General features: G+C 30.5%; 2 protein-coding genes and 1 pseudogene across 3 annotated transcripts; all 3 read right to left on the minus strand.

Annotated features, from left to right (window-relative positions):
• Window positions 1-2,993: 2,993 nt before the first annotated feature.
• Window positions 2,994-5,103, minus strand: LOC114163990 (pentatricopeptide repeat-containing protein At2g29760, chloroplastic pseudogene; annotated as a pseudogene).
• On the minus strand, window positions 4,995-11,590 carry LOC114163986 (beta-fructofuranosidase, soluble isoenzyme I-like). 2 transcript variants are annotated; one of them, XM_028048417.2, is made up of 9 exons: window positions 11,143-11,590; window positions 10,361-10,369; window positions 7,383-8,239; window positions 6,983-7,144; window positions 6,666-6,877; window positions 6,499-6,586; window positions 6,114-6,309; window positions 5,278-5,319; window positions 4,995-5,097 (listed from the first exon to the last, which is right to left on the minus strand). In XM_028048417.2, exons 1-8 carry the CDS (start codon window positions 11,501-11,503, stop codon window positions 5,288-5,290), a joined length of 1,917 nt encoding a protein of 638 aa, XP_027904218.2. In that variant the 5' UTR covers window positions 11,504-11,590; the 3' UTR covers window positions 4,995-5,097; window positions 5,278-5,287. The 2 variants fall into 2 exon arrangements, with proteins under 2 accessions (XP_027904218.2, XP_085529043.1); XM_085672917.1 differs by lacking the exons at window positions 4,995-5,097; window positions 5,278-5,319 and having other exon boundaries at window positions 5,939-6,309; window positions 11,143-11,589.
• A 940-nt stretch (window positions 11,591-12,530) lies between these two features.
• Window positions 12,531-18,292, minus strand: LOC114163396 (trehalose-phosphate phosphatase A-like). Its single transcript, XM_028047712.2, has 12 exons — window positions 18,132-18,292; window positions 15,289-15,745; window positions 15,050-15,190; window positions 14,878-14,949; window positions 14,635-14,748; window positions 14,467-14,526; window positions 14,274-14,375; window positions 13,773-13,850; window positions 13,608-13,677; window positions 13,446-13,516; window positions 13,257-13,349; window positions 12,531-13,139 (listed from the first exon to the last, which is right to left on the minus strand). Exons 2-12 carry the CDS (start codon window positions 15,580-15,582, stop codon window positions 13,083-13,085), a joined length of 1,152 nt encoding a protein of 383 aa, XP_027903513.1. The 5' UTR covers window positions 15,583-15,745; window positions 18,132-18,292; the 3' UTR covers window positions 12,531-13,082.
• Window positions 18,293-23,060: the final 4,768 nt, after the last annotated feature.

Consider the following 23,060-nt stretch of genomic DNA (forward strand, 5'->3'; position numbering starts at 1 on the left):
TGAAGAATGTAGTTGTTTCTAGAAAGACACAATCGGCGATATTATAATATTCCACAGCTTTTTTTCTTGTTTCAATAAATTCACCTTCATATAACCCACTTTCCTTTTAGTTACATAAACATACGTGTCCGATTCTGGCACTTCTTTTTACAGCATTCATGAAACCCTTTTTACAGTTATTATTTATTATTTTACTATATTTAATAGTTAATAATAATATTTATTATTATTTTGGTGAATTTAATAATTTTTATATTATTTAGAAGTTAAGATTAGGTGAATCTGTTAGATACGGTGATTGATTCTATAATGATATTTTAATGGATTTGAAGACCTTAATCAAGGATTAAAGGATTTAATAGTTTTATGTCGCTTAGTTTGATGATTTAAATATATTTTATTCTTTTATTTTTTTAAAACATATTTTAAGAAAAGAACTATAACAAAAATTTCAGACTCAAAACAAAACTCATAATTTGGATTGTAAGAAAATCTGTATCCGCAGGTATCTGTAGATAAAATCCACAACGGGTAAGAAGTGAATATTATAAATGAATATTCGCGAATAACGAATACGAATATTTTTAATACCCGCATGTTAATGAGGTGGGTACGGGTATCATAATATTCATACTCATGGATACCTGTATGGATATTCGTACCCGCTATACTCTAATTTAAATAAAAAACATGATTAAAATATTAACATATTGATTTTGAATGAGTTATTTTTTTATCAATTAGTTTTAAAAAACATTTATTTCTTTGTAAACGGTCATTCAACATTATTTAAATGAGTTATTTGGACTTTGTTTAGAATTTATGAATACTATGTATTTATTTTATTTGAATTTGCGATTAAAATATATTGTTAAATTTTTATTTTTATTTTTTTGTAAATATCTGCGGATACCCGTGAATATCCATGGATATTAAAAAATTATGCGGGTACCCGTATAACGGATACCCGACAGATATAGGTACAAGTACGAAACATATATTTATCCAGCGGGTAGAGTACGGAGGAACTACTACCCATATCCTATTCGGCCCGTTGACATCCCTACTCATAATATCTGGAATGCAAGATTGACTATATGTATCAACGAATTTAAGATCAGGTTTATTATTATTATTATTATTATTATTATTATTATTATTATTATATATTTAGTACTAAAATGGATAATATTTTAATTTTTTTAATTATGTGATATTATTAATTATTCATTTGAATATATATGCCTCTTTGAGGCGTGGAGGTTTTGGGCCAAAGTTAGGCATTAACCAAATGGGTTTCACTATCATGGTGAGTGTTCATGGAGCAATAACATCTCAATCAAAATGATTAATCAATGAAAACAAAGAGTGGTGTTAATAGGCCACCATGTTATGATGATAAATCTTGGTTTGTTGAAATTCTTCGTAGTAAAAAGTTACTCTCCCATAATGTATTTATCTATAAAAAAGAAAATACAACAATCTTACTTTTAAAAACTTTGTTTCAATAAAAGTATAAAATGAAACTTAATTGATTTAATACTAGGTAAGAAAGATGAATAATATGTGGATTTTAACTATTTTATAATTTTTTTTTCATATCTCTCCCATTGTTTTTTCTTTCTACATCTCCATAGTATAAAAGATCATCAAAATATTCTTATCATACTGCCATCATAATCATTGAATTGTGTAATATTAAATGTTTTCGTATTGCGTGATAATAAATATAGGTTCTTATTGCATAATCTCAAAATATTATGGATTCCATCAGATTATAATTCTAGAAAAAACATTCCTAATTATCTAATTCGTAAATTACTACTAATAATGTATTTTTAGATACACTATTCTAAATTTTCTAAAATATCTTGAATGGATTTCAAGAAGAATGATTTTTTTTTATATTTAAACTATGAACAAATGATGTTTTAATAATTCCTCTACATGTACGGGGTGCAAAAATGAGGTACGAGAGTGGTACATAAGTTAAAATGTGGTTGGCCCAAAGTTATTGAGCTCTATAATTTTCAGAGATGTTTATAACTGCTATTCTTGCTCCATTTGATATTTGATATTAGTGTTAAATATGTTTATGGTGTTTTAACTTTCAATAAATTTTGAAATTAGTTCATTTCGAACTTTGAATCAATTTAGTCGTTTATTTTTGAAATATGTGAATTTAGTCACTTTAATCAATTTTGTTAAGTTTATTTGACATTTCAAGCGCATTTCATAATAATATTTGACTTAACATTAAAGAAAAAATGTATCAAATAATATAAACAACTCAAATACAATTGTAAAATGCATACAAAACATACAATAAACCTAATAAAATTTTATTAAAATAACTAAATTCACGTATTTTGAAAAATAAATGACTAAATTAATCTAAAGTTTCAAAATGGACTAATTTCAAAATTTACTAAAAATTAAGAAACCAAAAACATACTTCACCCTTGATATTATATCTCTTGAAAAACTAAACTAAACTCGAGAATTGAGTGTTCAAAATTATTTATTGTGACAGTATTAGTTGTAAAAAAAAGGACGAAATATCAGCGGGACTAATATTTTTAAAGGAATTGGAGACACGTTGCAAAGGAAACTTATTTATATGTATTCACAAGTACTGTAATATACACATTCATCTCTTTGGAAAAGGAAATGCATATTTTAAATCAAGAAGGAAGAGGGGTGTAATTTAAGCATATCTAAGAGAATATTTAGTATTTTAATTTTTAAAGAGTGTATGTTTTAATATTTAAGAAAAACAAGTTTTCTATAATGAGTGCAAAATATTGATGAAAGAATATTTAAAATGCACCATGTGTTACTTTGGAAAGAATATGCACATGTGTTGCAGATTTTTAATTTGGTACACATGCATGAAAACTTATCCTGTACATGTAAACATAGTCAGTTTGGCCCCTAAGTGTAGCACACAACCAAATTAAAAAAGTGCAGTGTGGTTAGCAGACAACATATGATAGCAGAGATCAAACTTGTAAAGTTTGTACTAATAGGAAGCAATTTAAGAACCATTTGCACATAAGAACAAAATTGAGAGTCCGTAACCTTTTGTGAACTAATGTTTAAATTCACAAGTATTGTATTTATGGAACATTTCCATCAACAAGGATTTACAATTTTGAAATTAAACAACTTATTTGAAGAGCACAAATTATGGTGATGATGATATTGTTCCATCTAATCTTAGTTCGTGTAGTTTAAGAGGAGCATGAACCTACTGCGTTTGCGGAGGTTATGAATGATGCGTTGAAGTTCTGTGCTTCGGATCCTGTTGCTACCACACTGGTGTTGGGATTTCCAAGGGGGTTCATTTTTTAGTACAGCCTCGGTCTGTTCTTGTAGTAGGATCTGGTCGCTGCTGCGATTCTGAGAAGAATCACATATTGACTCTACATATGAACAGAGTAATGCTAAGATCTGCACTCATATTCAACCTCATGAGGTTATATCATTGTTGGTAGTACCATTCTCCATGTCAAAGCTTCATTGATAATATCCTCCTTGTTAGGCAGCACACACATTTGAATCCGATCTGTTATTGTAAACCTCAAGCTCTACCCAGCTACATCCAGCAACTTTCTTCACTCCAGTGCCTCTTATACTCTTCCGAATCTTATTAGCATCATCCCATCGTTCAGAACTGGCATACATGTTAGACAACAAAGCAAGGGTACCAACACCAACACTTTTCCCCCTGAGTTGTCCCTTTATCCATTCAGACATCTTTTCATTACCATGGATTTTGCAAGCTCGAAGAAGAGCTCCCCAAATAGACCATTCAGCTTCCACAGGCATGCTTTTAAGGAAAGCCTCAGCTTCCTCAAACAAACCAGCACGTCCATACATATCCACAACACAACCATAATGCCTCATCTGTGGCACAATGCCATAAAAATCCTTCATTGCTTTGAAAAACATAACCCCTTCATCCACCAACCCCGCATGGCTGCATGCAGATAACACCCCAATAAAAGTAACATCATCAGGCTCAACCCCTTCAACCAACATGCGTGAAAATACCTCCAATGTTCTTTTCCCATAACCATTCATGGCAAGCCCGGAGATAACAGTGCCCCACGAGATAACATCCTTGTGCTCAATCATATCAAAAACCCTAAACCCCACTTGCATGTCTCCACATTTCACATACATGTTGAGCAAAGCATTCCCGATATTTCCATCAACCACAAGGTCGTGTCGTGAGTCAATATACGAATGCACCCACTCCCCCAAACTCAATGCTCCGATAGAGGCACATGCTGATAAAACAGTTACTACAGTTGCCTCGTTAGGTTCAGCTTCTGCACTATGCACCATTCGTTTGAACACACCAAAAGCCTCCTCGCAGTGACCACCACGCGCGTAACCCATCAACAAAGTGGTCCAAGAAATCACGTCCCTCACAGACATTTTATCGAACAGGTTCTTCGCATATTTCAACGACCCGCTCTTTGCGTACAAGTCCAACACCGCGTTGTCAAAAACAATATTAGTGTTGGCAATCATCCTCACGCCGTAAGCGTGAACGGACTTGCCGAGCCTCAGAGCCCTGAGCGACGAACACGCGCACAACGCGCCGACAAGGGTGGCTGCATTGGGTTCGACAATTCTGGGCTCCGAGCTCATTGCGGAAAAATGTTGAAGGGCTTGGGCCTCGAAGCCCGATTTGGCGAGGCCCGATATCAGTGAGGTCCATGAAACGACATCGGGGGAGGGAATCGATCGGAAGAGGTTTGAGGCGGAGACGACGTCGTTGCGGGCGAGGTAGGAGTGGAGGAGCGAGTTCTGGATGAAGATGTCGACATGGTGACCGGATTTGATGAGCCGCGCGTGGATTTCGAGCGCCTTGGAGTGCGCGTGGTGGAAGGAGCAGGCCTTGATGGCGTGGGTGAAGGTGTAGTGGTTGTGGGAGAAAGGGTGTGAGAGCATTTGGTTGTAGAGATGAAAGAATGCATTTTTCGAATTTCTGAGAAGTGATAGTAAAGGGTTCAACAATTGGGGGTTAGGGTTTGTGAGTAGTTGCTTTTGGGCGCGAATTGCTATTTGATTCAGATCCTGAGCCTTCATAATTTGCGAACACCGCTTCACCCAGTTAGTGTCAAAGTTAATTTAAATTTTTTTTATATTCTCATTTAAAAAAATTCATTATTTATTATTGAAAAAATTGTTATTGAATATTATTATTGATTCACATTGATTATTAACAAATTTATAAATGTCGTATTAATTAAAAATGCATACCTTTCATTGATTACTTATCTAGGGCAAAACAATTTTTTTTTTCTGAAAAAAAAACATGAGACAAAATTAAACTATGTCTCAATATTAAAAAGTTCCGTAGAACTATTATGGAATATATGCTTTCATGACTTAGAACAATTTTAATTATTATAATGAACAAAAGAACAAAATAGATGCATGCATTAATGAAGTCCATGATTTTACGTTCATTTATTCGTAATTTATGCCATACCAAAGAGAATTGTAGAGAGTTTAATGTTAAAATGAAACATGAACAACCACACAGAAAAAAAGAAAGGAGAAAGACATCAATGAAAAAAAGTCAATGCCTTAATGTGTGTTATGTTAGTGCTAATTCAAATTAGTTATCGTCTCTTCTTACAGAGTTTTAATTCTATTTCTTTATGAATTCATTGCATGACTGAAAGTTCTCAGCAAAATCACTTATAATAATCATTTGTATATTTGTATGTGATAAAATCTATATTTTTTAGTGAAATAATGTATTTATTTCTATATAGAATATGTTTACAGTTTATAAATTTATGCAGGAACCTATATCTATGTTCTCATCTTAAATCAATAACATGTGAAGATTGACTTTTAACATGAGAAATGGTGCTTCTCTTAATTACATATCCAATACTATGAATTAAGAGACTTTTGGGGGAAAAACGTTTGCTCTTGCTAATGTTAACTTGCAATGAATTCCCAACAAAGTGATTGATAATTCAACCAAAATTCAGTAACTTCATGAATGATTGTTGATCTCAATAGTAATACATGAATCATCATAATGATAATGAGAATAATATAAATAAACACTCTTCACTGACCTTGATCAAAGGGAAAAGGACGTATGAAAGCAGAGTTCAATTGCCAAATCTTTAAGGAGATCTTAATGTTTATATCAGTAGCATTGTTGAATACAAATAATCTTGCAGCTCCATATATTGCTTCAGTTGGATAAACCCTACTTGTGATCACAGTTCTCCCTCCTTGAGCAAAGCTCTCAATAATTGAATGGTCAACCTGGTCAAATTGGAAAGTTAATTGTTACAAAAAACTGTGTATTAACTAAGACAAAATAAACATAATTTCACCCCAAACTACATAAGAACATGCATTAACAAAATCTAAAGAGAAAACCAATGATAAAAACTAAAAATAGGTAATGTACAACCACATGCCAAGTGAACAAGAAGTGCAATTCACACTTACCAATACCCTCATTGATAATTTTTCGTCACTGAGGATTGGAACCTTGCTGCCATAAATTGGCTTTGCAACATCAGAAGCCTTTGATGATCTACATCACACCCAAAAACTCATTACCGTGTTTCTTCTTTAAAAGGAGAAAATTTGTATAACCAAGTGCAAACTCCTACCTTGTTTCATCAACACAGAAGAAAGTGGTAGTATTAGAAAGGCGAAAATAAACAGGGGTTTGTTCAGAAAGTGAATCATCTGCTATTGCTAGAAGACCAAATGGTCCAAAAGCACTTCTGTCTGCTGCACCACCCCTTCCACAACCTATGTTGTTCTCACCATTACTTTCAGAGTTCAACCATTCAATCTCAAATTCAGCAAATATGTCCAACTGGGATAGTTTTTGGGAAATGAAAATAATTACTGGTGAGTACAATTACTGTGAGTGACACTGCAGAAAAACATTTGAGTAAACTTACATAATTCTAGGACAAACCTGTGTCGCTAGGCTTATGTTTAGTGGCACAACAGAGCCAGGCTTAACCACCACTCTTTCAAATTCATCACTACTTAGTCTCAAGCTTTCTACTTCCTCCACTGGCCACAGAAGCAAATTAGTCCCGGTCTTGTTATCAAACAACACTGTTCTTGGAATTGTCTGATAAAACAGAAAAGATGTAGTTAAGCTTTATATTCACATGAAGTTATAAGCTCAACCATGAAAAATTACGACATTTCATCAAACACTTTCCGTGCTTGACAATCAAACTAGTTACATTGCATCCTCTTAATTTCAAAATGGGAAAATTTAACACAAAAATGTCTCTAAACTAAAATCACAATCAAAGTTGAAGAAGCAAAAGAGAGAATTAAACTTAAAAAAGAAAAATTGATACCTGAAGAGAAGCCCAACCCTTTCTTAAGTCATCGCTTTCTATATCAGTTTCATTGACCCAACCCCATAGAATTCTTCTCTCTTTTTCTCTATCATAGAAACTCTTTGAAGCATAGTATCTTCCATAGTCCAAAAGCAACCCGATACCCACATCCTTAAGCGGGTTATCGGGTACCCACGTGTCGTTTTCAACAAAATAGGTTCCAATTGCATAACTATCTACCCTTGCATCATCCAAACTAGCTTTTAGGACGTGCTTAACTTGTGGCCCGTTAACCGAAGTATCCAAACCCTTCGACCCGTTTATCGAAACCGGGTAAAAGTCCAAACATTCCCACATACCCGTACCCGGGACGGCATGCAAGTAGTGATCATTTTGCTCAAAGTTGATGAAATCAATGGTTGTGTAAACTATCGAAAGGCCCGTTTTTCCTTTCTTTGACCCAATTGCTACCCTCCATTTTCCATCCGGCCCGACCCAACCCGTGGTCGGGTCTCGGAAGTCCTTGGATCCGATGCCGGACGGAGGCACTAGGATCGGGTTACCCGCATACTTGACCCAATCGAGAAGAAGTGGATCAGATAGATTGGCAGGGTATGCAAGGTTTTGCACTTGCACATATTGATTGGTGTCACCTGTGTAAAGCATTATGATTTTGCCACCTGGCAGAATCGTGGCTGATCCGGTCCATACACCGTTGATATCGTACCACTTGTTAGGGAGCATGGCAATGGGTAGATAGAGCCAGTGAATCATGTCCCTTGATACTGCATGGCCCCATGTGATGTTCCCCCACACAGCTGAATCAGGATTATATTGGTAGAACAGATGGTACCACCCCATGTGAAACAATGGACCTGCAACCATAGAATAAAATCTCAATTCAATGTTATTTGTTTTCTTTTTATCTTGCTCAAATTTTCGAACCCTAATAATTGGAAACATATACGTGTAAATATGTTTTTGATTTTTAATTTTTTAGTGAATTTTAGAATTAGTTTATTTTGAAGTTTTGGACCAATTAATCTTTCGTTTTTAAAATATGTAGATTTAGTCATTTTTAATCAAATTTTGTTAATTTTATTTGATGTTTTGTACGTATTTTAAGATTGTATCTGAGTTGTTTATAATATTTAACACATTTTTACTTTAACGTCAAGTCAAATGCTATTATGAAATGTGTTTGAAATATCAAATAAACTTAACAAAATTTGATTAAAAATATTAAATTCACATATTTTGAAAGATTAAGGACTAAATTAGTCTAAAATTTTGAAATAAATTAATTTCAAAATTGAATGAAAGTTAACGGATAAAAACATATTTAATTCATCATATGTCACAACATCTCCCATGCTATCAATTTAAGATACATACTTTTTTTTATGGCAATAACTTTTTTTAACATTTTCATTATAATTAGTAATTAAAATTATAGATAAAAAGATGAAATTTAAAATTACATCATTTTGATTATCGACATGCTTCTTGCATTCTTTATTACTTCAACAGATAAAAAAAGTTATATTAAAAATTAATAACTATAACTATGCTAAAATAAATATATGCTAAAAGAGTAATGGTTTATCTACTTTATATTAAAAGTTTCAGATTATCATTATTTAGAATGTTAATAAAATTGTATACTAAATGTTAATAAGATTCAACTTATCTAAAGTAAGTAACTCATTATAAAAAGAAAAGTAAAAAAAAAAAAAAGTCTTATTCATTAATAAAAAAAATAACCATTTTTACTTGACATGATCGTCAATTTGAATCAATGCGGCCCAATTAAGAATTCAAGTTAAATCAATTAAATTGTGTAAAATGTTAGTTTGATTTAATCAACGCAAAACAAACCAATCTAATCCAGTGAAAATTATTTCAAGTCTTAGATTTTAAATTTACCAATTCAACCAACATCAACCAAATAAATAATATTTTTTCATTATATATAAAGTGTTATATTATAGTTCTATTATTTTCTAATTATTTAGTTTATGTAGGTAAAGTACAGTACAAAATTTTCTTAATTTTTTTTCTAACTATAGAACTAGGTGCTAATTTTAGATAAAACTATGTTTGTTTTTCTCAAAACAAAACTTATATATCTACTTAATTAAACTAGATGATTAAAACCAAATCAACTTATTTCTCTCTCTCTCTCTCTCTCTCTCTCTCTATATATATATATATATATATATATATATATAAATTAACGGATGAAAATCCCTAAATTTTACATATATAACATATCACAAGTATATGTTAAGAATTTAAAGTGAGAGTGAAATTAAAAATTCCATTGTCAGAAAAAATAAATAAGATAAAAAAATATAGTTAAAAAAAATTCACAAAATTATTATTTTAAATTTTCCTTTTAAAGTTGGTGTCTTCATTCCCATTTACTCATTCCGGTTTTTTGTTTAATAACTCACTTTATGTTTAAGTGTTACTTACTAACTTTTTTTTGTGATATTTATTTTAGCCACACTATAAAATTGTAATAAAACAAATCTGATAGCATATATATATGTTGGAGAATATAAAAGAAAGAGGGTTAAATATGTTTTTTCATCAACTTTCAGTGAATTTTGAAATTAGTCTCTCTTCGAAACTTTATACCAATTTAATTATTCTTTTTTATAAATGCGTGAATTTAGTTCTTACCAAATTTTGTTAAATTTATTGGACATTTTAAACGCATTTTATTATAATATTGAAGGAAAAATGTGTTAAACAGTATAAACAATTCAAATACTATCATGAAATGCGTTTGAAACGTCAGATAAACTTAACAAAATTTGGTTAAAATGACTAAATTCATATATTTTAAAGATGAAAGATTAGATTGGTCAAAAATTTTGAAAAATGACTAATTCTAAATTTTACTAAAACTTGAAAAATCAAAAACATATTTAACAAATAAAAAATGAACAGAAAATAAATTTGAGAAATAAAATGAAAAACCAACATACCGTCAGGATCTGGAGTCAATTGAATCAAACATCATCAGCAGGAAACATGAACATGAGTGGAACAAGGACACAATTCATTCATTAGCCTCTCAAAATAACCAAAGAAAAAAAAAACATAATTGGAATGAAATTTTTTTGACTTGAAAAGTTAATTTTGGAGCAAGAAACTACTACAAAACACAGTCGTGATAATGCTTAATAGCATTTTAAGTTTCTATATTTATAATAATAATTCAATATATATTTTTTATTCTTAGGTTTCTATATTTTTAAAAATACTCAATATTATGTTTTTTAATCAGTTCTAGTCATTTTTTTTTTCGGAAGAACGTAAAGGAAATGGATGATTATATTAACACATGTCTTATCAACATCTACGAAACGATGTTAATGCCGATTTAAAAAATTAAATTTTGATAATTTTATCTTATATTTTAAGGTGTTAAATTTAAAGTAATTTTTTATTTTTTTATATTTCAAAATAATTTATAACATGACACTTTATTTTATGAGAAAAAGTTGTTAAAATATAATTTTTTTATACTTTAACATCATAGATCACATCAAATCTTTTTAAACATATAAAAAACAAAAATACTATATTATAAGAAAAAATTATCAAAATATAATGATGATTTAAGATCATAAATCATGATAAATTTTTTAAACAAATAGAAAGCAGAAATAAAATTAAAAAGTGAATTAAAAAATATTAAAAATTTAATTAAAATATGTACACAAAAATGATATCAAGCCATGTAACAAATATACAAGACACCTACCATTCATCCAATTTTTTTGAGGCTGAAAATGAAACGCTGTTCTTTGCCAAGAAAACATGGCGTTGGTCCAATTGTATGAAGCTCTGTGGAAAAGATTGGACTTGGGAGAAACACCTTGAGACACCCCTCTGGGGGAGATGAATGAATCAAAAGGGGTGGTTTCTGTGAATTTTTCTGAGTGGTTTTGGCTCTTGATCATGATCATGATCATGATCAATGCAAGCAATGACATGAGAAAAACAATGGAACAAAGCATCACAAAGATACCCTTTGATGGTTTATGGCCATTGTTGTTGAGTCTTGGTGGATGATTGAGCAAAGGGGTGTGTAGTGGAGCATGATGAAGAAGATTGGTCTCCATTGTTGTGCTTGAGCTATGGTGGAGAAGTTTGGAGTTTGTGATTGTTGTTGCAATGAAGAAGATTGTGAGAGTGAAAATGGTAGATGAAGAAAATATGGGATTTGAAGAGTGAAAATGGTAGATGAAGAAGAGAAAAGAAAATGGGTCACGCGGAAGTTGGTTATAAGAATGGTGGTTATGGTGCTTCCGATACGATTGGAAAAGAGGACAAGAACAAAAATAAATTCAAAATACAAGTTTCGGTTTCAAAATATCTATTATTTTTTTTTTTATATATCTAAAAGAAGTATATGAAATAGACATTTAATTTTGGTCTTAAGAACCGTCTCAATCAAATAGTATAATACCATTCAGGTGAGTAAGACCATTTCCAATTATTAGAAATAAGATTGTTTAAGGTGGTGTAGAATTAACTCTAAAACATTTTTAAATATTTGATTGTTTAATCAGAAGAGCTTATTTTTATTACTCAACAAATTACAAGTAATAAATTTTATATTAATTATTTGAAATATGACAAAAAAAAAAAATAAAGCCTTCAAATATAAAATATCCAATGTCATAACGATTCTTCTTCGTAATATATTATTTATCTAACATTGAGTTAATTGATATTATATAAAGATCGAGGATACTAGTTAGTGTGAGTGGATGGTGTTTGGGGTAAGTATTATGGTAGGAGATTTAAAAAAATTTCAAGTTCTAATTATATAATGAGAGTCATATAGACAAATATTTCATGTGATGAGAGAGCATGTTTATGACATTTTTACACTTATCTTTTAAAACATTGTATATCTTTGTAATATCATGAATGACCTTAAGTAGATTTGAATTTTATTTTAATTATGTATTTGGGTGTTTTTTTTTTTTTTATGCATACAATGAAGATGTAGAATAACTTCGTTATTCCAGAAATTACTCTAATAGTGTATTCTTAAAGCAATAAAATTGAAGTTAATATGCAAATAAGCATATCACAGTTAAAAGGACAATTTGTAGAATAATTTTAAGAGAGCACAGAGAGTGAGGAAGTGGAACTATCAAATATATAGAGGTAATCAAACTGATATATAAATATGTAATACAAATAATGATATCCAATCTACATGTTAAAAAAAATTAACATATGATAATTCTCTCAACAACAGAAAAAGAACAGAACAATTTCATATTGAATCCCCAGTGACTGGTTAGGGACCATAACCAAATTTGAAGAAAGAATATGAAATAAATACAATAAAAACTTTTAAGGGGGAACAAAAAAGCAAGCCCTCTGAGCAGATTCTCCTTGATCTTCCAAAATATATATATATATATATATATATATATATATATATATATATTATATTTCTCAGCCGGGGATTTACAGTTACTTACCACACAAGCTTTGAATAAAACAACTTGGTTGACAATGTTGTTGCTGTGGTCAGAGGTCCTCTGAGCTCAAATATGTTCTAGCAGACCTCTTGGAAAGTCTTCTAACAAAAAACCCAAAATCGAAACAAAAAGACTGTCTCTAATATATATATATAGCATAGTGGAAGTATGTTCTCCTCTATACAATTTGTAAGGCTTTTCAGCAAGCTTGAATGCTTGATTTCCATTCAGCAAGTGATGTCAGAAATTCCATGACCTGAAGATACAACATTGGTTGGATTATGACATCACAAAAGTTTCATCTGTCAGATTCAGATGCAGTCCAATGAAAGAAAAAGAAACATACGAAGTAAATTAGAATGAAGAGAATTACCTCTGAGGGATCACGAAGAGAGTAAACTGCGTTGCTTTCTTTTGGGGCAGGGGACACTAAGATGCCACAACCTTTATTAGATTCTCTCAAAACCTGTAACAGTCGTTTGGTATCAGTATTAAGGGAATCTACAAAAAGAGAATTTGAGAAACAAGCATGACATCATAATAAGCGATTTATTACTATTACCTTGAAGGCATCTTCGTCTGTTTTATCATCTCCAATATATATAGTTAGCACGTCATCGTTATTGCTGAGTCCTAAAAATAAGTCTTAGAGTCATTTACTTGCATAACAAAATTTGATCTTCAAAGAAAGTAGTCATTCATTAGATAAAAACAATGAACTCACCAAGTGACTCAAGTAAAAATGTGACAGCTTTTCCCTTATCCCAGTCGATCACTGGCCGAATCTCTAAAACCTGAAAACTAGTAACTAAACAGATTATTATGAAGTACTTTTTAACAGTTATATCTCTTGAAAAGTGAGTGAAAAAGTTGGGTCGCGAAACAGTACCATCCGCCCATGAGTTAAACGCAAACGAGGATACTGCTTCAAAATATCATATACACGTTGTCCCACAATAGGCCAACTCTGTACATCAAATGAAACAAATTAAGAGGAAATATATGCTTATAAAGTATGAAGTGCGTGTTAGATTTTATATGGAATTGTGCAAAATCATGTGACATAATTTTAAGGAAATGTTCACTTGCTTGTTCCACGTTCCACGTTGAAGAATTGATTACGGTTTGAGAAGTCTTTTTGAGTTTAAGCAAAACTTGAAATAGTTTGAGTTCGATGAAAAACTTTAGCAAGCTTTATTATTAACTTATTTTTAGAATAAAATCATCGATACATAGGTTATCTCATTTTAAAGTTAATTTCAACCAAAATAAATCTTATTCCAACATGCAAAAAAATAAGTTGGTGAGAAGAGGAAGTCATCCTAGGTAGAAAGATTCCCCATTCTTATGCTAAACAAAAAAAAAAAATCATCAGAAATGAAGTTAATACCTCCTCATCGACATTCCGGTAATGTACAGATACACAAAATTTGTTGTTCTCAACTGTTGCTCCTTCAACGTCTTTTGTACACTCTTTGAGCAACCTAAGTACCTGTGCGAACATGAAACCTTGGTTGATCAGCATACAACTTTCAAGTAAAGAAAAAAGATAGAAAAGGATTGTATTTTTCAAATATACATGCCTCATCAATCATGGGCAGGAATTCAGCAGCAGGTTGGAATAAATTAAGTTCACCAAGACCCTGTAATTTCAAAAGAATAAAATTCAAATCGAGCTACATTACAAGGTACTTCTTGACAGATAATGTGAACTAAGACACATATTCAGGTAGAAATTCTGAAACAAGTACCTGCTTATCAGAATCAGGGTGATCGTCAGAAATAGATTGTCTGGGGGGACCAATAATGTCCATCCCATGACTACCAGCATAATAGAGGTCACTTAATCCAACAAATTCATATACCTGAGCAAACAGGGTATATAACATAAATGTTAAAATCAAAAGTCAAAACTAATGTTCGACAATTGTTATACGCAAATGTAAGTAAAAGTAAAAGAAAAATAAGATTGTTTCATAAAATTCTGCAACTACCTTGTCACGTTTTCTTCCACTAATTATTGCAGTTGGAAAATATTCCGCCACTTTTTTAACAGCAGCACGCATCTGATGAGGTTTAAGGGTCAGATCAGCAAAGTAGTAGTAGCATCAGAAGAAAAAAACTAATTGAAACGTGGACGACAAATCAATAGAGAACATCACATACATTATCTGACATGAACGCACAGTCAGGATTGTCCACAATGGGTGAAAGAGTCCCATCATAATCAAGAAATAATGCTATTCTCTTCCCTTTTGCGTAGTTAGTAATTTGATCAAAAGATGCAAGTGCTGATGGAAACTTTAGCTGTGGAATTGAATAGAAAAAGTGACAAAATGAAATTGCAAAAACATAACATTCCACAACTATTGAACAAAAAAACTACAGAGGAAAGTATGTTATACCAGCCAGGTACTATAAGCAGCATCAGGTGATCCAGTTCCATGATTGAGATCCTTGGATACTTTATTGTGAGTAGGAGAAGAAGATTTCATGGCATCAAGCCAACCGCTAGAACGAAAATCATCAAGAATTCCTCCTGTCTTCTTTCTTGGAATAGCCAGAAAGGGACCATGATGGGGAAAGGTTGCCCCTTTTGGAGAAGAATAAGGTGACAAACCAGAAGGCACACCCAGCCTTGACCTTGTCAAGGGTGCGGCATCAGTAAGGACAGGAGTAAGATTTGGCTTAATCTCCATTGGATCCAGGTCTATGCACAATTTTCACAGAGCAGCAACAATGTAAGACCTTTTATGGAGTATTCAGAACAAAATGAACCAACGTATATAAAACTTCCACCACTTCAATCAACTCCTTTCTTGTCACTGCTTTTGAGTTAGCAGTTTATCGACTGATGAGTTCCTATAGACAATGATCATGCAATTGATTAGTTTGAATTCATTGAATATCAAGTCACCGATTAATTGAAAACATGAAAACATGACCCTATAAACTACCAAAGGCAAATAAACAAACAAAAAGGAAGACAGAAATAATTGTAGAAATAGAATTTCTCTTAACTTCTTGGTCAGAATTTGGTACCGTCACTCTCACTCACCATGGTGGTCTTGTTACAGACTCCAATAACCATCATTGAACAAAAACTTACATACCAATGTCGACGTGTCTTTTCAATGAAAACACTAAAAGAAAATTTTAAGAGTGTTAAATTCATCACGGGTTGATGCCAACTTCACAATTTGACTTCTTTTATCCTTTCTTTTGTTTATCTTTTTACCTAGATCTCATATCCACAAGTGATAAAACAGAATTAAAGAACATAAATGACAATAATCTTTAACTAACAATACGATTCTGTAAAATTAAGTTAAATTCAAACTGACTTTCTCAAATAGTATCTGAGGAGATCCTAATCTGAAGAGTAAGTTATAAATCTCAATTCGTTTATAATTATAACTAAAATAGATTATTTTATATAAAGTAGGATGCAAAACCTATTTTACAAACTTGAGTTTTATAAGATTAAGTTAGGTCCACTCTCAATTTAAATGACTGAGATGGCTTATTTTACCAAAATACCCTTAGTGACACCAAATCTACTATTAGAAAATACATTATTACAGGCGCAAGAAACAATTATTAGAGTAAAAACACGATCCCAAGAAGAAGAAGCAATTATTAGACAAAAACCCCGAAAAAGGCGAGCGTGAAAGCAAACGACAACAATGCAGCAGCTTAATTAAAGTTTAAACAGTTACAAGGCAGACAAACCAGAATACACTTGTGGACAACAACTGAATCAATCAATCATTCATGCAACGACCTCTCTGAATAAAACAATGATGCACTCATAAAAGAAAAAAAAAAAAAAAACGTTCTCGGAAATAAATAAATAAAACCAGTTGAAAAAGTTCAATAATACATCAAATAGTAACTATCAAAACCGAAAGCATCGCGAAAGAAAGAGAGAAAGATCCACTAGTCAAAAACTGTTACCGAACCATTGAATGTCAACATATTTACGCAATCCCCATTAAATAATAATTATAATAAAACGGTCAAAGTTCAGATTCTCAACTTGACTAGAAAGGTAAAATGCACCTAATGGTTCACGGTAAAGAACACACTTCTCCGGAATCCAAAAATTTGATATGAACTCCAAAGCTCCGGTGGGCTTTGACCATGTGTGTGACCAAGGGCACCAACCTATTTGGTGAATGAGTTCTCTAATTTTTTATCCCAAAATCTAGAAGAGGACATGTTAGGAGAAAAAGTGTCTAGATTCAAAGAACACTTGTAGAAGAATACACGTTTATTCCATTTCAAAAGCACAAATGAATATTAAAGTTGTCAAAAACAAGACATCGTTTTGTTCAACTTAACGAACTTTTTAGAGTTGGTTAAGTCTTCCCTCCAAAAGTAATTATATTAGGCCTAAATATCATAGGTCGAACTCAACTCCTTAACTGTTAAACCTGAAAAAGACGATCCATAATTTGATGTCCATTACTCTAAGTGTTAAAAATGAAAGGTATAGACTCCAAATCACATCTGGTTAGGTGAAAGGTTCCAAAATTACTTACTCCAAAAAAGTCAATATAGAATCCAAATCACAACCTGGTAGATGGGAAATTCTATTCTTCTCCACACCAATCCTAAGAAATATGCCCTCTAGAAATTATCATATTAGAACCCAAAGATTTTGAGGTCCATCCAAGTCAAGTCAAGCCCTCCACAATTCTTCAAATGTTAATGCACAGATACGCTGTGAATAGTATAAATGTAACAGGAAATTCATGTCTGTTTTGGTGCGCCAAAATTTTGAAGTTAGTCTCTGATCCAATCAACAAAACTTGGCGACAGAAAAAAACGACATTTTTTTTCCTGTCGAATTCAGACAATTCACAATCCCTGATGGCAGTACCAAAACCAAAAGAGGACAATATAACATATTTTACTCTGTTGGACGATATCTGAAAAAAAACGAGTTCAGAGGGAACAAACAAACAACGAAGAGAGGGAGATTCAGATCACAATGCAATTGGTTGCAGATTAAACAGTGTTAAAACAGAAAGGAGTTAATGAATGTTACAGCATTACATAAAAGTCGTTGCGAACTTTATCGAAAACAAACAAACAAATCAATGGTTAAAAGCAGAAAGAAGAAAAAAAAAGTTTCCAATGTGAAATTTCATCAGAAGTTTCCTTTTCCAGTAATTTCCCAATTATAAGCAAAAGAGAGAGAGAGAGGGAGGGAGAATGTGCACGTGAGGAAGAAGATAGGTACCGTAGTTTCTCCGACGCAGGAAAAGAAGAGGTTCTGAGAATGGAGAAAAAAAGGAGAGAGTGTTGCAGTTTGAGGAGAAGAGAAGAAAACGGTGAGAACAGAAAAGAGAGAATGGTAGTTTGTTAGAATGAGAAAAGGAAGGAACCGGAGGGAGTATTTAAGCGCGTTGGTCCTCACCTAACGTGCGTTACAGAACCGCAGAGGCGCGGTCGTTGAATAAGGAAACCACTCGCCATTAAAATATTTTACATTTTTCTGAGCTTTCGTTTACGGTCACGGCGAGGCGCGTGATCGGCACGGGGTTTTTGGTTTTGCCTCTGGGAGCGCGAGGCCAATGGGGACACGCGTTTGAACCACGCTCTTCTGCTCGAGACTTTTAAGGATGACGGAGAACGGTGCTCCCGTCTAAAAAGAAGCTAGAAATTAAAATAAACTTAAAAAAGGTATTTCAACTAAGAAGGTGAATGGAAAGTAACTCCTGACTTATCAAATGTGAAATCTTCACATCTCTCTATTATATTTTTCCAAAATAAAAACTAATTTAACTTTAAATATCTAATATTATATATATATATATATAGATAAATAGAATAAATAATATATAAGGAAAAATGTCTAGATCTCTTATATAAGTTTGTTATGATTTAGATCTAATTAGTGGAAGGTTGGTATCCACTTTTAAAAATGTGTCAATCTAGTTTCAATTTTCGAATAAGTGTCTTAATCAAATTATTTTTAGATAAATATTAGTAAAGCCGTTAACTTAATTCATTACTTTTACCACTAAATTTTAATATAAGTATCAATACTTAATTGTGTAAGTCATTTTAAATATTAATACTATTAATGGTGTTAATAAATTTTTGCCGAAAAAAACCTAATTGAGGCATTTTTTTAAAAATTGAGACTCGATTGACACATTTTTAAAAGCGGGTACCAAACTGATACATCTAGATAAAAGTGGGTATCATCCGACTAATTAAACCAATAAATAATATATAAGGAATAAATAGTATATAAGAAAAAATATTTAGATCTATTATATAAGTTTGTTATGATTTATTAGTATGAAATATATTGGAGTCTCCCTTAATGAACCTATTAATGATATGGGAGCCAAATTTCATCCATATTTTTTTTTCAAGAAAAAACTATTTTTTTTCCTAAAAAAATTAACTATTAATTTTGGAGTATTGAGTAGATTTTGGAAGAGAATACCATTGAAGCAATCCTTGTATTTCTCACTGAGCTACATTGCCCATGGTTTTCTTTGTCTTTTCTAGTGTCCTTTCCGAGCTATTTATTATTATTGCATTTATGAGTTGTTGTACTCTTCAAAAATTACATATTTTAATACCTTATTTAAATGTTTATCCTTATTTTTAATCTCATAAATTTTTGTAGGATGTTTATCTTTCACTATTCTAAAACTAATATTATTTTAATCTACTATTAATATACAATTTCACTACTGATAAAAATATTGGTGTGTTTATCATGAAGATAACAAATTTTGGTAATATTATTAGTGATATATTACTTGGATAAATAATTAATTTTTTTCACTATTAATTTGCCGAAATTTAATCATTTTATAATCTAATATTAACATGTCATATTATCGATAAAAATATTAATGTGTTTTCAGTTTTAGCTTTTACATAAATAATTTCAATTATTTGTCTCTATACATTCTTTTTTTTTTTTACTTTCTATTATCTTAATTCATAGAAACTATTAAAAATATATTATGTACAAAGAATAAAATAGGTAACTAAGCACAGACAAAAAAGTAAAATTTATTCAACTACATGAAGCAAATGGGTAATTTAATGTATATTATTGCAATTAATGAAGTTTCAAAAATAAACATTAACCTTGTTAATAATAGCTAGTTATATTTGGAACGAAAATGTTTAGGGTTTATTTTTACTTTTTAAGTAAAAAAATACTATTGTATTTAGGGATGGCAACAGGTCAGGTCGGATACGGATAGTGCCTACCCGCAACCCGACCCGCCAAAAAAAAATCTGTCTGTTACCCGCCCGTTTACCCGTTTCTTAAAAAATACTCGCGGATATTTTTAAAATTCGCGGGTACCCGTGGATACCCGATACCCGCAAATATTTAAAAATATGTATTTTATAAATTTTTAATATAAAATTATAAAAATAAAATATAAATTAAATTAAATTATAATTATAATTATAATTAAATTTGACATAATAAAATATACTATTACTTCTAATTTTAATTAAATTTAACTTAATAAAATATAAATTAAATTTTAATTTTAATTTTTTGCGGGTAACGGGTATCCGCGGGTACGGATAGTACGGCCCGTTTATAAGCGGGTATTAAAATACTTGCTACCCGCTACCTGCGGATAGTAACTATCCGTCGCGAATTTTATCCGCAGATATCTGCGGACACAGATATTTTTGTCGTTCCTAGTTATATTAAGCATTTTCATCAACTTATACAATCTGTTTTCCTTTTTTTCTGATCTTGACCAAATCTCCTTTTTTTTTATCCTTTTACAATATCTTTTTTTGAAACCAATTTTTTTATTTATTTGAAGAATTTAATTCACCAACTTTTCAATTTAATAAACCGATTTAGCTTTATTTTAGCCATATTTTTCTAAGGCACATGATATTTTTAGGTCTTGGCTGACCTATAATCATGACACATACATAGGATACCTTGAGATCTTCATCCCTATATATTAATTCAATAGCTTTACAAATTTAAATAATAGATTTATAAATTTAAATATGTTTTTATTTAAGTATAATGACTTATAATCATTAAAGTCCATTCTCGCATTTGAAGAATTGTCTCTTTTAGAAATTAATGTTATAATTATTCTTTTATTTTTAGAAAATATCTCAGAGGATTAAAAAATGTGACATATTTAAATTATCTTTGACTAAGTGATGTATAATTATTAAAGGGTTAAATATGTTTTTATCCCAAAATTTCAGTAAATTTTGGAATTAGTATATCTTCAAAACTTTATACTAATCTAGTCTTTTATCTTTAGAAATGTGTGAATTTAGTCTTTTCTACCAAATTTGTTAAGTTTATTTAACATTTTAAACGCATTTTATGATAATATTTGAGTTAACATTGAAGCAAATATGTGTCAAACTGTGTAAACAATTCAAATACTATTATGAAATGCGCTTGAAATGTCAGACAAACGTAACAAAATTTAAAAATTTGGTTAAAAAAACTAAATTGACGCATTTGTTAAAATGAAGAACTAAATTGGTCAAAAATTTGAAAGATAGACTAATTCCATATTTTACTGCAACTTGAGGGATCAAAAATATATTTAACCCATTATTAAATATACCGGATATAATGACAATAACTAATAATTTCACTATAAAGAATTAAAAGATTCATTATTTAATTTTTTGAAAATAAAAATATACGTCAATTTGTTGTTGTGTTTAACGTATAAACCTCAACCACTGTAGAGAAAATATTGGCCAGGCTCAATGTTCTGTCACCTAAATTGAAGCACATGGCTCTAATGATCATAGTTTAGACTATGTTTTCATAATTAATTTTTTGACTTTCTTGATTAATTAGTGAATAAAGACATTTTAAGTCAAATTACAACGAATGCTGCATCATTTTTCATACATAGTTTAATTATTAGGTTTTGTGTTAGCATGTGCCATTCTCTGAAAGATTGTAAGAAGAGACGTGGTATTCTTCCACGTCAGAACTTTCTAATTAGTTACATTTTTTTAGGAAAAATGTTAGAAATTAACTTTATGTCTACCTCAACCACATAAAAATTGAAATCGGTTTGTAAGATAAGAATTACACTCACTTATATATATTGTGAATTAATCTTATTTTTAGTTGATGTGAGACTTCTAACACATCTCCTCACGTCGAGATAGATTCATCTTGTACGTAGACAATAAATTATTGGATGTTCCGTTAACGACCCGATATGAAATGAAATAGAATGTTCAAAAAAGTTTGTTAAAATAGATTCTAATTTGATTATGATACGACTAACTTCGTTCTAACAAAAATCACATATTAAAGTAATTAATTAACTATATTTAATGAGTTTTAATGGTCCAATGATATTTTATAATTTAGAGGAATTTAGAGGCTAATTAGTTAGTTGTTATAATTTCAGGAACTATTTTAAAGGAAAATTCGTGCAAAGTAAACTCTGATTTAATAATGGTTATATAATATATGTAACACATTGGTCATGCATTGCGTGACAGTTAGATTAATCAGGATCTTAAAATATTAAATTAATGAAGTCACACAACGTTTTCATCATCAAATATATAATAATAAATTAATATAATTAAAACAATTTCACATAACATTGGACTACTGGATTAAATAAGTGTTTTTAACCAAACAAGTATTTTTTAAACTTTTTAAGTGTCACATCTAACATTTAACTAAATACATAACTTTTAATATCCAAATACATCTTTATATATATATATATATATATATATATATATATATATATATATATATATATATATATATATATAATTTAATAAATTTTAAATTCTAAAAATGTATGTTCATTTTAAATTCTCCATTTTTATTATGTTTTTTTTTTACTTAGAAATTTTTTAAATGAGATAATAAATATTTTATACAAATATTATACCTATGTATTCATTACTCGATAAATATGTGAATAAGACTTAAACTTAAGTTCATTAAATAGCAAGAATTTATGTAATTTTTACTTAAAATAAAGACGACTATAGTTAAATTCATATCCGTTTGTAAACATAGGCGCATGTCTGTAATTTTTAAATATTAATAATATTATATTTCATAATATGATATTAGTAGTTTATGATATAATAATATTATTAATTTAATATATAAAATAAATTTATATTTGTTCAAAATAAAATA

The sequence above is a fragment of the Vigna unguiculata genome, chromosome 1, assembly GCF_037176805.1.
Source record: "Vigna unguiculata cultivar grain cowpea cultivar isolate G323 ecotype 2 chromosome 1, ASM3717680v1, whole genome shotgun sequence".
Classification (NCBI taxonomy): Eukaryota; Viridiplantae; Streptophyta; class Magnoliopsida; order Fabales; family Fabaceae; genus Vigna; species Vigna unguiculata.

Excerpts from the sequence above, each read along its gene's own strand:
- LOC114163986 (XM_028048417.2), bottom strand. The coding sequence starts at position 11,503 with ATGGAGACCAATCTTCTTCATCATGCTCCACTACACACCCCTTTGCTC. Across the intron at positions 6,587-6,665 it reads TTCTGTGTTGATGAAACAAG|ATCATCAAAGGCTTCTGATG; the intron begins GTAGGAGTTTGC and ends GGTGTGATGTAG. Across the intron at positions 6,310-6,498 it reads AATTATCAATGAGGGTATTG|GTTGACCATTCAATTATTGA; the intron begins GTAAGTGTGAAT and ends CAATTTGACCAG.
- LOC114163396 (XM_028047712.2), bottom strand. The coding sequence starts at position 15,582 with ATGGAGATTAAGCCAAATCTTACTCCTGTCCTTACTGATGCCGCACCC. Across the intron at positions 13,851-14,273 it reads ACCGGAATGTCGATGAGGAG|AGTTGGCCTATTGTGGGACA; the intron begins GTATTAACTTCA and ends TTTGATGTACAG. Across the intron at positions 13,678-13,772 it reads GTTTAACTCATGGGCGGATG|GTTTTAGAGATTCGGCCAGT; the intron begins GTACTGTTTCGC and ends ACTAGTTTTCAG.